The sequence below is a fragment of the Pituophis catenifer genome, unplaced genomic scaffold (genome assembly GCF_029215685.1).
Source record: "Pituophis catenifer annectens isolate HBS135680 unplaced genomic scaffold, rPitCat1.0.hap2 SCAF_6, whole genome shotgun sequence".
Classification (NCBI taxonomy): Eukaryota; Metazoa; Chordata; class Lepidosauria; order Squamata; family Colubridae; genus Pituophis; species Pituophis catenifer.
Genome location: NW_027256886.1, coordinates 90,823,438 through 90,837,486, shown reverse-complemented (window position 1 = coordinate 90,837,486; position 14,049 = coordinate 90,823,438). Strand labels below are relative to the sequence as shown.

At 41.3% G+C, this 14,049-nt stretch overlaps 1 protein-coding gene across 1 annotated transcript in view; it reads left to right on the top strand.

Annotated features, from left to right (window-relative positions):
• The window catches only part of KAT6B (lysine acetyltransferase 6B), an 87,907-nt gene that overhangs the window by 23,739 nt on the left and 50,119 nt on the right, over positions 1 to 14,049 (top strand). Inside the window, exons 5-7 of the mRNA XM_070945438.1 lie at positions 4,222 to 4,354; positions 11,632 to 12,020; positions 13,401 to 13,516. Coding sequence (XP_070801539.1) covers positions 4,222 to 4,354; positions 11,632 to 12,020; positions 13,401 to 13,516 — 638 coding nt within the window. The remainder of the gene's footprint in view (positions 1 to 4,221; positions 4,355 to 11,631; positions 12,021 to 13,400; positions 13,517 to 14,049) is intronic.

Here is a 14,049-nt window from a genome sequence, read left to right as displayed (position 1 = left end):
AAAACAAGACAATTGTTAAGTGAGCTGGGTCCCATTTACGACCCTTTTTCGCCACAATTGTTAAACAGGTCACTGCCGTTATGTGCAGTGAATTATGATGTGTTAAGCGAATTTGGCTTTCCCCGTTGACTTTCCCTGTTGGAAGCCAGCTGGGAAGATTATAAAGGGCGATGACATGACCCTGGAACAGTCATAAGTTACGACACTCATCATAAATGCGAGCCAGTTGCCAAGTGCCTGAATTTTGATCATGTGACCCACCATGGGGAAGCTGCAGCGGTCATAAGTGTGAGAAACAGTCATAAACCACTTTTTCCACAGCCATTGTAAGTAACTTTGAACGGTCACTAAACGAATGGTTGTAAATCGAGGACTACCTGCAAATATTTTTTTCTCTTTTAAAAGTATCTTAGCTTGTTCTAATTTTCGTACTCAAGGTCAGAGTTGGAAAAAGAAAACTGAACACAAAATAAGACAATGAATAGGATAGGAGATCTTGATTGGAAACAATCAGGCTAATTTTAAGATGAGTGAACAAAAGTTGTTTTAGACAAAGCAACTACTCAAAAAGAAAAGAAAAAACACCATGTTTCCCCAAAAATAAGACCCTGTCTTATATTTTTTTTGAACCCTGAAATAAGCGCTTGGCCCTATTGCCATGCGCTCAAAAGCCTGATTGGGCTTATTATCAGGGGATGTCTTATTTTGGGGGAAACAGGGTAAAAATTGGGCATCGAGCATATCAGTCCAAAGAGTAACGGCTGGTACTGAAAGAAGGGAATATTTCTTAGCTGGGGGAACAAACTCATTGTCAAAATTCCCATCAATGTTATATTACATTGGTAGTACAGTGGTCTAAGGCACCCTGTTATTAAGCTGGTTATTAAGACCAGCTGTCTGCAATTACTGCAGGTTCGAATCTCGCCAAGGCTCAAGGTTGACTCAGCCTTCTATCCTTTCTAAGGTAGGTAAATTGAGGACCCAGTTGTGGGGGCAATAAGCTGACTTTGTATAAATATACAAAAGGATGAAGGTATTGCTGAGCACATTGTAAGCCGCCCTGAGTCTCCGGAGAAGGACGGCATATAAATTAAATAATTTTTTTTTTAAAAAATTACATAATTATATGTTCCAAGTTTACGTTTCTGGAATCCGAATGCAGAAGGCCAACATTAAGCAACACCGTTAAGTGAATTACTGCAGTTGTTAAGGTAGTGACATGGTTGTTAAGTGAATTTAGCTTCCCCATTGACTTTGCTTGTCAGAAGGTCGCAAGAGATGAAGACATGACCTCAGGACACTGCAGTGGTCATAAATACATGCCAATTGTCCATTTTGATCACGTGGCCATGGGAATCCTGCAACAGTTGTGAGAAAAATGATCACAAGTCACTTTTTCCAGAGCTGTTGTACCTTTGAACAGTCATTTAAATGACTAGTTGTAAGTTGAGGACTATATTGTACCGCCAACTGTTGTCTTCCCCTGCTGTTTTCTCCCGTAAAACAGACTTTGGTTCTCAACTGGCTTTTACCCTTTTTGATTCTACTAGTTCCCCAGAGCTGAGCAAAATCCATCCCTTGCTGAGCTGTTTGGAAGAGGCTGATTTCCAAGGCTCCTTAACAACAAAAGCTTCAACTGCTGCTTCTCCTTCTGCTCCCTTCCACCCCCAACACCACCAGGAATCTTGAAAAGACCCAAAAGGAGAGGAGGGAAGGGGCAAAAGGACTGGCCAATGCTTTCTTTCTTTATCTAATTGACTCTTTTTGTTGATTGGCACTGAAAAATTGTATTTTGTGTTTCCGACACAGTACCTTGTAATAAAAAAGAAATTGGAATGTCAAGTACCCTATTCATGTGTACGGGCAGAAGGAGTAATAGGTTGTAATAGAAGTGTTTGTATTTGTGTGTGTGTGTGTGTGATCCTTTCTTCACACTGAGGAAGATTTTTTTGGGGGGGGGAGGTTGCTTTCCATTCAGGGCCTTCTTGATAGAAAAATATTTTTCTACTATTTGTTAAGAAAGGAGAGGTGAGTTTTAGTCCTCACCTACATGGACTCTTGCATCACTTTCAGGTTGAATAAATATATTTCTGCTGTCTTACAGATGAGTTAGAAAATACAACCTTCTACATTTCCCAAAGAGTGTGATAGTTGAATCCCAATAGTTGAATCCCGAGTTTCATTTCATGGTTCCAAGCAATTTATCCCCTGATATCCTATCCATTCAGCAGTTTGACTATGAAAACATTACCTGGTTCCATCGAAATCCATCACGAAGCAATTTTGTTATTTTAGTAAAAGCACCTAAGAGATAATAGCACGTCCCTGTCCCAAGTGATAAATACTTGGAGTGTAAGATAGGGAACATGCTCCTAAAACATAGTCTAAAGCAGGGGTGTCAAACTTGATTTCATTGAGGGCCGCAACGGTCCAGATCTAAGCACCCCACAGGCCAGATCCTTGAATTTGACACCCCTGGTCTAAAGGAAAGAATAAAATTGTCGGGGAGTTGTTTAAAATAGAAGGTTCTGCACTGAACCTACTTTGTGATGGTTCTTTACCATAAAATATTGAAAATCACTGAGAATTCATAAGATGCATACAAGCCAACTAAAGCTATCCAAAACATCCTAAGTACCATATTTTTCGGAGTATAAGATGCATCTTTCCCCCCCCCCCCAAAGGGGGTGAAAATTTAGGTGCGTCTTATACACTGAATGTAGCCCCGCCCACCCACTGGCCCCCACCCTTTGGCCTCTGCCTCCCAGCAGTTACCTCCTTGCAAGCAAACAGCAAGAAAAAACAGCTCCTTTCAGCTTCAGCACAGCCTAATTAGCACAAGTTGATTGGATCAGCCTCCCAACTCTCAGCTGTTTTGCTCTCAGCTGTTTTGCTCAGGGCTCTGCTGCTTGTTGCAAGGAGGTAAATTGCTGGAGCAGTTTTTTTTTTTCCAAGCTATGCTGAAAACGAAAATGAAAGTAAAGCAGGCTATGCTGTTTGCTGCAACGAGGCAAAATTGCTCAGAGGCAGAGGGAGATTTCTTTTTCTTCTTTTCCTCACCAAAAAAGGTAGGTGCATCTTATACTCCGGTGTGTCTTATACTCCAAAAAATATGGTAAACTGAAAGACCCAGGAAAATAAACAGAAGTCGTCCACAAAATACAGTGCATGGACTGTACCAGCCACCATGTAGGACAAAACAGGCAAAAGAGTGGCAGAAGACATGATGAAAACTATTTCACAACACATGAATAGACTTAGCCATAGTTTCAACTGGGAAACTGTGAGCATCCTAGATCAAACCAAGTCCAAAAATGCTAAGGAATTCTTGGAAGATGGATACTCAATACAGATCAGACATCAACGGGCACATAAGATAAACAACATCTACATATCATTCAAAAGAGCCAAAAAGAAAACAAAAAGGCCAAAATACTTCCTCATAAGCAACACCCAGGTGAGCGGAGAGCAGAGAGAGCTTCTCCTTTTTAGCACTGTGATGTTAGCTAATTTGGGTAACGAAACATCTGTAAGAAAACAACCAAACTCCAAGAGCACCAAGGACCCCACAGTTCAGCCCTGAGCTACAAATATTGAAATCTGTAAACAGAATTTTTAAAAAGTTTTTCTTTTGAGAGAAAGTCATCTCTGCTGTCTTTTTTTTCATTGCTGAAAAGAAATCTAGATACTGTTGGATGTTGATACCTGTCAATATTTCTTTGCATACCGAGCTTGAAACACACGGAAAACCCATTGACATGCATGGTATAAATCGGTGAACTAGTACATTGCCTCCAATGTTCATCTTTATGTTAGGACAATGGCATCAGTAGTGGGTTTTACATATTCTTATCACCGGTTCGCTGCTCACATGCTCGCTTTGGGTGTGTGCCTTCCGCGCACGCGCCTGCCCTTCCGCATATGTGCTTTGTTTGCACACGCACCTACCATGCATGCGCCCGCCTCGAAAACGTGGCTAAATAGGACGGCATTACGTCAGGGCAGGTGGGAGGGGCCCACCCGCAGTTGCCTCTACTGGTTCACCCGAATCGGTACAAACCGGCTGAATACTACCTCTGAGTGGCATAACATTTGGGTTTTACTTGATACAAGAGGCTCATGGAACTGTCTATTGTCTCTCAACAATCAGTGAACTTGGAAGCCTATGATGAGGGTAAAGGGGTAGCAGAATTAATCAGCTCTGTTTCATGTCGAATACAGGTATGTGGGTTTGTCAAGTCTGCAGACCAAAGAAAAAAGGAAGGAAGTTGCTTCACGAGCGAGCTTCCCAGATAAGGCGACGCTACACAAAACCTATTGGACGGCCAAAAAACAAATTAAAGCAACAAATGTTGTAAGTATTCTGCCTCGTTCTTCTTTCCAGTTAGGAGATCCCTTCCTTATGATCCTTTTAAAATGAGATTAATAATAATTTTCCCCAATCCACTATAAACTGCTGGATGGATGACATTCCTCCTCCTTCTCCCATTAAAACTCATGGTATTTGTTTTTGTTTGTTTATTGTTTGCTTTTTATGAAGAGAGATGTACAGACCTATGACATTACCGTGTTTCCCCGAAAATAAGATTGCTCCAAAAGACGAATTGGGGCTTATTTTCTGGTTAGGTCTTGTTTTCTGGGAAATACAGTACTAAATGCACCCGTCTGGTTGACGATTTTAACGATTTTAGAGCTTATATTATGAGCATCCTGAAAAACCATGCTAGAGCCTATTTTCCAGTAGGGTCTTATTTTGGGGGAAACAGGGCATTAAAATCAAGTTATTTTAAGTGCACCGGAATAGTATTTTGTTTTATTTGTTTTGTTTTATTTTCTCCTTTCCTTTTAATGTACAGAACTAGGAGATTAAAATCAAGGTACTTTTAAAAAGTGCATTGGAATATCTTGATGCATGTCTTGTTTGGCAGAACAGTTTGCATGGTTACTCAAGCAGCTTACCTGGTCCTTCACCCCTTCACCTGTAGATTAAGAGCAAGTGAGTACAGCATGCCCCAATGCAAAAAGCATCATAGGTTCTTACCCGTGAGGTAATTGCTTTTCATCCTAAAGAAGTCTTATCTTCTCTATGGAGATTCTCAGTCATCCAGGTCATAGTTGTCCCAAATGTGCTTTTTCAAAAGGCAACTGGACTTTCTGGTGCAGGGGTCTCCAACCTTGGCAACTTGAAGGCTTGTGGACTTGAAGACTTGTGAACTTGAAGACTTGTGGACTTCAACTTCCAGAATTCCTCAGCCAGCTTTGCTGGTTGAGGAATTCTGGGAGTTGAAGTCCACAAGTCTTCAAGTTGCCAAGGTTGGAGACCCCTGTTCTGATGTGCGTGTGTGCGGGTTGTTATAAAGTTGTTTCACTTCTCATCTAAGAAACTTCTTCAGCTCTGACTGGATGGTGGGGAATGGAAGGATTTATACCCAAGATTTATAGTCTTGTGTGTTTGTGCTTTGAGTACCCAGCTTCCAAGAATTCCTTAGCAATTTTGGACTTGGTTTGATCTAGGATGCTCACAGTTTCCCAGTCGAAACTATGGTTAAACTATGGTCTGTTCATGTATTGTGAAATTAAGGTGTTTTCATGGTATCTTCTGCCTGTTTGGTGACTGGTACAGTCCATGCATTTTGTATTTTGTAGATGACTCCTGTTTGTTTGTTTTTCTTAGGATGTTTTGGACGGCTTTAGTTGGTTTGTATGCTGTGGTGATGCCATGTTCATAGATTAAATATACATATATATTTAAAATAGAGATTGTTTAGCCTACGCATTTTCTCCATAATGTGGCGATGGAAGGTGCCAGGCTGGGTTATTCTAGGCTCTAGCTCTATGGACTGAGTTGAAACGTCTGAGGTTCCGCCTTCCTGGTGACGTTCCTCAGTTTTTTCAACTCAGTCTCAGCTTATAGACGCATTTTTCTTCGCTCCAGAGCTTTATGAACACTCAATGATTTTCAATATTGCCGCAGTCACCACTGAGGAGAGCAGCAAATTAGTTCTCATTATAGTGTTAAAAGAGGCAAGATTTAGCAGATGAGGCAAAAATAGCTTGTGGGTGTTAGTGTTCTCTATGTTTAAAAAAAAAAGCTATATCTAATGCAAATTTTATTCAAACACTCTATGTACGGTATATTTTTCTCATCCATTAATACAACTATCTTTTTGAAAAACTTCCTCTATCGATTCCTGTTTAAATGAGTTCCAGATTTCAATACACTTGCCGGTACAAAATTTATGTCTGTAGACAGTTTGCTTCAGTGGTGAAATCTAAAATTTGTTACTACAGGTTCTGTGGGCGTGGCTTAGTGGGGGGGTAATGTGAATGAGTGGGCGTGGCCAACTTTTTTTTTTTAACTTTTAAAACCATTTTTTCTACAACCTCTTCGGCCAAAGAGGTTGTAAAAAAATGCTTTTAAAAGCCTCTGACGATCCCAGGTGAGCCGCACGATCATCAGAGGCTTTTTTTTTTTTTACCTTTAAAAGCATTTTTTCAGCTGAAGAGGTGGTAGAAAAAATGCTTTTAAAAATTTTAAAAAAAAGCCTCTGATGATCGTGCGGCTCAGCTGGGCATGGGGGGGGGGGCAGGGATTTTTGCTACCGGTTCTCCGAACCACCCACCACCATCGCTACCGGATGGAGCAATCCAGTCCAAACCGGGAGCATCTCACCCCTGGTTTGCTTGTAAATGACCAGTGCAGTCTAATTTTCGATCTGTTTAACTTTCCTCTGCTTCAGCCTCCATCTTTCAGCCATAGGAAGGGCATGGAGAATCCATTCGCATTGTCCGGTTGTCAAAATCCATATACTGCTTTCTCCTAACACTTAGTAGGTACTACAGGACATTGTAGAAACATTTGTTTTATAAAAATATGATCCTTAACATCTCCCACAAAATGCTGTTTTTGAATTGTAGCTATTTATTGTTGACAATGACAAATCGTACTATGTTTTTATCTTTGTCGTGTGTTTTTTTTTTGTACTTTTGTTAAAACACTATTTTATGTGGTTTTTTTCTTTTTTGACAACATATCTGTCTCCATCATTATTTTTGTGATTTGCTTTTCTTTCTTTTTTTTATTATTAATAAGAAAACAAATCATAAAAAAACCCATTTATAGATAAATTAAATTGACCCACATCATTGAGGGAATAATACAGAAATGATACTGCTTAATTTACCTATGTGGCTTGAACAATAATGTGAAAATACATGGCTTCTAATGCCTGTTAGCATCTACTAGTTATTAGCTAGTTTTGTATAGTGATGAAGGCACCAGACTAGAAACCAGGAGAGGGTGAGTTCTAGTCCTGCCTTAGGTATGAAAACTGGCTGGGTGACTGGGCCAATCATCAGGAGATGGTGAGTTCTAGTTCTGCCTTATGCATGAAAGCCAACTGGGTGACTTTGACCCAATCACCAGGAGATGGTGAGTTCTAGACCCGCCTTAGCATAAAAATTGGCTCAGTGACTTTGGGCCAGTCACCAGGCGATGGTGAGTTTTAGTTCCACCTTAAACATGAAAGTTTGGGGTGACTTTGGGCCAGTCCCTCTCTCTCAACCCAACCCAACCCAACCAACCTAACAGAGTTGATACTCTTGTTGGGAAAAGAGGAGTACTAAGTATGTTTGTCCCCTTGAGTTATTTATAAAAATAATAAAGACAGATTAAAAAAAAATCTTTAAAAATTGAGAAATCAATCACAACTGTAGCTTCGTAGCGAATGCCAGGGTTTGGGGTTTTTTTTTTAATTTGATTTATATGCCGCCCTTCTCCAGAGACTCAGGGCGGCTTACAATGCATTAAGCAATAGCCTTCATACTTTTGTATATTTATACAAAGTCAGCTTATTGCCCCCACAAACTGGGTCCTCAGTTTGTGGGGACCCAGTTTCCTGGTTTGAAATATTCAAACCGCTATGTGGAAAGATTAGAAGAGTAATCACATTGCCGATGGCCAGTAGCTAATAAACTTAGAAGTACATGAAAATGAACACTCAATTATGGACCAAATGGAATGATGTCACCTTCTTTAAACCAAATTTGCTACCTTAGGTTGACCTTTATCTTCGTGTTAAGACAGTTAATGTTATCTATAGTTCTTCCATTAAGTATGTGTGTGTGTGGAGGAGGGGAAGAGATACAGTGGTGAGTTGCTCCCGGGTTTGTCTGGTTCTTTAGAACCGGTAGTAAAAGCGGCAGGAGGCTCTGCCCACCTGTCCGGACGTCATAACTGATGATCTGTGCATGCACAGAAGCACACGCACTGTGCTCCCATTGCGAACCGGTAGTAAAGGTAAGTAGAACCCACCCCGAAGAGATGCTTAATGTTCAGTGAGATGTAGGAAGGGATTAAATTGATTTGAAGTAATTACACTATTTTCTGTTGGTTTTCACTTGGATAACTCTTCCTGTCTGTGGATATTCACTTTCTCGTCCATTCTCATAAAATGAATGAGAAAGTGAAACATCCTCCTTTTAATCACTAGTACCATAGAGATGGGTCTGACATTTACTTAAAAAAAGTGATTTCTTCAACCTTTCAATTCTTCCTTAAGCAAACGGTATGTTCTTTCTCACTAAATTTCAGTACTTCTCACTCATCCTTTCCCCAGTGTCTGTTTTCCTTTGTTGTTAATTTTATTTACGCCTCCGTAACTTTTTGCTAGGCTTGCACACTTTTTTGTTGTTGGTTGTTTTTTTTTTTTTTGCAGTTAAAGAAAAATAAATTACTGTGTTTGCATTTTGGTCTTAATGGTATGTAGAGCAACATTCTTCTTTAGAAACTAATTTACTTTAAGTGGAATTTTATGGCCAATATAAAAGTGGTATTTTTTATAAGTAATCATCTATGTATGTGTTATATGAGAGCATGCTACATTTGGGGTATCGCCTGCCTCTATATTGTCTGAATTTTGTTTTTATCGTTGTTGCCTTAATAGAATAAATTGGCTTGAAGCTTATCTGTTGTGACCCTCTGGATGTGTAACATAGTTGTAACTATGCTCCTGAGGCAAGCATTTTATTTGCCAGATGCAGCCTCACATACAGTCAATGAAACTGTTCTTATAAGTAGGGTTAAACTGCCCTAATTGTACATTATAATGGGTGAAGTGTATTAACTTTATATTGTATTAGGTCTGTAAATTGCTACCATGGTTATCAAATCAGCATGTAGCCTCAAGGGCTCCATTCCCGCAAGGTTCTTTAATTCAGAATCTGGCAATATACACTGTGACCTTTTTCAAGGAAAAGAAGATGGTTTACTGGAACCGATTGACTTCTTGTCACGTCGGTTTGACATCTGTGCAGAATTTATTAGAGAACATACTGTCACTCTGTTAAGGAGAACTGACTTCTGGCTATCTAAGGTTTCATGGGACTGGCTGAAAATCAATGCACTCAGCTTTTTTCTTAAACGGCTATACCAGACAAGGCAGGGTGTTTCTTTTTTTTTCCCAGGGAAGTTTCTCTTCTCTGCAAAATGTTAGGTGTTGGACCTTTTAATCACTTTTTAAATTGTTTCTTATTAGTTTTCTTGCTATGAAATGGCTCGGGTGCAGAGGTGGGCTGCTGCCGGTTCGGATCGGTTCAGGAGAACCGCTTGTTACAGTATGTGATGCCCACCTCTGCTCGGGTGCAACTCTAGGACTGTTTCAGAAACCTCCATTGGAGGGGTACGGTTGATGTTAAAGTGTAGTCTGAATTTAATGCAATTAACTACGATTAATGCCAATTCTGGGAAAGCGCTTAACTGTTTTTAAGAAGCAGTAGAAAATATGGGAAGGGAAGAGCTCTTGTGTTTGTGCGAGTGGGTCTCAATTTACGCTTAGTAAAAGTGTGTTATATTTCTTTGTAGATTTACAACACCCTTAATATACAGAATGCTTCACAATCCTTGCATTTTCTATTTCATTCAAAAAAACTGATGTGGCTAACAATATTTCCTTCCAAGATTGAGATTTATTAACATATTATCATCATCAGAATAAATAAAAATCAAGCAGTTTTAAAAATAAAATTAGCTTCGTCTACAATACTGTGAAGGTTCCTGTTCTGAAATAGAATGGGAACTATCTTAATACCAGGACATTTATTGAAGCAGAGTATGTAAATGAAGTACCTCAGTTTTTCTCAACCATGGCAACTTTAAGATGGATGGACTTCAACTCCCAGAATTCCTCAGCCAGCAAAGCTTAAAGTTGCCAACGTTGAAAAACACTGAAGTGCATGATTTAAGTCTACATGCAGGTGGCACCCGTAGAACGATGAAAACTGTATTGTACAAGTAGTCCTCGCCTTACAACCACAATTGAGCCCAAACTTTCTGTTGGTAAGCAAGGCAGTTGTTAAGTGAGTTTTGCCCCATTTTATAATCTTTCTTCTACAGTTTGTAAGCGAATCACTGCAGTTGTTAAGTTAGTAACACGATCTTAAAGATATCCGGCTTTCCTTGTTGACTTCGCTTGTCAGAAGATCGCAAAACGGGATCGCATGACCCCGGGACACGGCGACTGTGATAAATACACGCCAACTGCCAAGCATCCAAATTTTGATCATGTGACTGTGAAGAAGCTGCAACAGTCATTAAGTGTGAGAAACGGTCTCAAGTCACTTTTTACAGTGCTGTTGTAACTTCGAATGGTCACTAAATGAATGGTTATTAATTCGAGGACTACCTGTGCTCTGGCAGTGCCAGCTACTCCCCTTAAGTGGGTCCGCTGTGAACACCCAAAAGGAGTGAGCTTATAACCTAGGCCTGCTTTGTTGTTGTGAGGAAAACAGGTTGATGTTGTGGCCTATCGGCTTCCGGCAGCAGAGTTAGCAGCAGAGTCAGACGAGGAGGAGGGTGACGGGGAGCCTAGGTTGACTTTGGAGCCATTGGAAGGCTCTGATGAGGAAGCAGAATCCGAGGCAGATGCAGAGCCGGGGCCTTCTGTCCATCCCCAGGTGGAGAGGCAGCTGCCTTCGAGACTTGAGCTGAGGGAGGGAGAGGAACAGATGGGGCCCATCCCAAATGCGCGTATGGGTAAAGAGGAGAGAAGAGCAACGGAAAGCAATAAGCCGGCTCTCAGGGAAAAGAAGTCGTAGATGCTAGCCAGCCTCTCCCCCTGGCTGAGAAATAAATAGTAGGGGTTTGGGAGTGGCCTGTTGTCGCAGACAGCCATTTATTTTCCAGTGTACATCAATCAACTTGGATTCCTCTGCTAGACCTTGGTTTGTTGGGACTAATTGCTCTATATTTGAGGTGCCAACTGGGTCTCCTGCTAGGAAATAATAGGTAGTGAATTTGCCTCAGCCAGTGTGAACAGGGACTGTTTATGCTTGGCTCAATCACTGAAAAGGACTTTTTTTATCTTGAGTACTCATGTGAACAGAGACTGTTCGTGCCTTGTTTCAGAAGGGGGACTCTCATTTGTGACTAATTATTTTTGGTTCTGTCTATCCAACGTGCATAAAGACTGTTCCCGGTATGTTTTAAAAAGGGAGTTGTTTTACTTGTGAGTAAGCGGTTTCTCATTGCTTGCAAAGGCTGGGTCAGAACAGTTGATTCTCTGGACACCCCAGGTATGGTGGGTTGCTTCTCTGCTCTGACCGTTCTCCTTTTCCTTCACTTTTCTTTGCTAGGTCTGTTCCCAGTGCGGAAGGATCCAAGAATGCATTCCCAGGAAGGGGGTCACCTGGTAGGGGTCAAAAGACTAAAGTCTGTACCACACCTTCATCTGGTCATGCTGCATCTGTGAAGGATTCAAGCAGCAGATTGGCTGTTACAGACCTCACCTGGCCTGGTGCCACCGCCACCAAAATCACCACCATCACCTCCACCTACATACCTGCCGCTACACTTAACGTTAACAAGAAAACCCAGGGGCTCATTGATGGCCTCACTAAGTTTTTCACACCATCACCCGATGGTCGCAGATCACGAGGTGAAATAATTGACTTTTCAAAGCATTATCGTCCAAGGAAAATGGCCTCTCAGAAACCCTCCTGTACTTCTCATGTGTTGGCTACAGGTACCACACAAAAGCTAAAACCTTCTTCACTTCCGCCCCCGGCCCCCGTCTCTGGTCAGAGCCCCGGTTCACAAAAACCCGGCACTTCCATCTCTTCTGGTTCTCCCCAGAGTTCCTCCGGTCAGCCGAGCGCGCTCTCCTTTAGCGGCCTTCCTAATCACAGCCAGCTTTTTGATGGACTTTCTCATATTTACGCTGCTCAGGGACAGTCGCGCCCAAAGGGGCAGCCATGTTATGCCCCTCCCAAGCGTTGGCATCGTAAAGCAGCACGCTCGCCCGCGCCCGAGCCTAATCCTGCTTTCTGTGGAAAGGAAGAGATTAGCGATAGGTTGGTTTCTCCTCCCACCACCACCGCTGGGTGGGCTGTGTCTAGAGGACATGCTTTCAAAGCAATTGCTGGCTTCAAGCAGACAACCTTCCTTAAAAAGCACGTGGTTCTAGGCAGATTAAAGTATAAAGTGACCCCTCAGATGGGGACCCCCTCACCAGGGAAGGGGAGCTTGGCAGACGGAAGGATTAAGCCTGATCAGGATGATGGTAAGCAACAGGTCCAAGCGCCCAATTAAACCTGCATCCCTATCAGATCCCAAATTCTTATTTTCTCACCTAGGTTTGTTCTTACTTCACTCTGATATCGAAGCAATGAGCATTGACCTTGTAACTAACGCTGACTAACCCTGCCAAAGCGCTTTCTCAACTAATGTTTATCTCATCTTGTTTGTCCGTCCTGTGTCTGCTGTGGCTTTCACGGTCTCATCTCTTCATGGTCTTGCTGGCGCTTTTTTCTGGCTGCATTATCGGTAGCCGCTTCATCGCGTTCGATGCCCTTTCTGTGCTTACGGTCCTGTTAGGATCCCCATTTCGGCATTTCATCTTCCTCTCTCCTCCATTGCTTTTTTTTTTTCCCCATGAAAAACATACACCCTGCTACACAAGGCTGAATCTGTACGATTGTGAAATTTATTCCTTCTGTTTGTTTGGTTTTTTTAAAAACATGAGGGAAAAAGAACCCCCTGAATTCCTCTATTTCTAATCTACTTTTGATATTCTTTTTAAGATTAGGTTAATGCAAACTATGTGATGCGTTTTTATATTTAGAATTTCACAGGAGTAAGACGCATGAAAGGTGTAATAAGCATTTTAACAGATGTAACAAAAGACCTTGGCAGCATCTTTTAAATAATTTGCCCAGAGTTTTTTTTTTTTTAATTGTCAAGGTACTTAAAATTGATAGATGCATTATCTCAGTAGAGAATTCAAGGGTTTGAAAGCAGGAACTGTCCAGGAAGAGAAACAGGATTTCCATTTTGTTAGTTTAATGCACTTTTTGCCCTCATGTTGGTGAAGAAATTCTCTGCTGATTTTAAACAACAGGTACAGAAATCAAAATAAGCATCAAACAAGAAAATTCAGACCTGTTTGTGGTGGGAAGCAAGAACTTTGTCACAGAAGAAGATTTGAACATGTTTAAACAGGCCCAGGAACTGGCAATGGAGGTAAGCAGGAGGGCAGGTGGCAGGCACAACGTTCTAGTAAACAGTAGTAGTAATTTTAATTGTATTTCATTTAATTTAATTGTTTGATTCTCCTTGAAATTTAACATTGGTTAAATTTCAACCTGGTTTTTAAAAACATGATTTTTAAAATGTCTTAGAAGTGGTTAATTTTATTTATTTTATTTATTTATTTATTTTATTTGGCTTATATGTCGCCCTATCTCCCAATGGACTCAGGGCGGCATATCACAATAATAAAAACACAAGCCACAATACAAAATAAAATCTAAAATCTAAAAAATTTAAAATTTAACCCTTAAAACCCCATCAGTCCAGGTCGAGGGATTTGAAAAGCCAAGTTTTTAATTCACAGCGGAAGGTGCGAAGGTCAGGCGCTAATCGGAGCTCCAAGGGGAGTTGATTCCAGAGGGTGGGTGCACCCACAGAGAAAGCTCTACCCCTGGGGGCCGCCAGCCGACACTGTCTAGCTGACGGCACCCTGAGCAGGCCCTCTCTATGGGTGCGAACAGGGC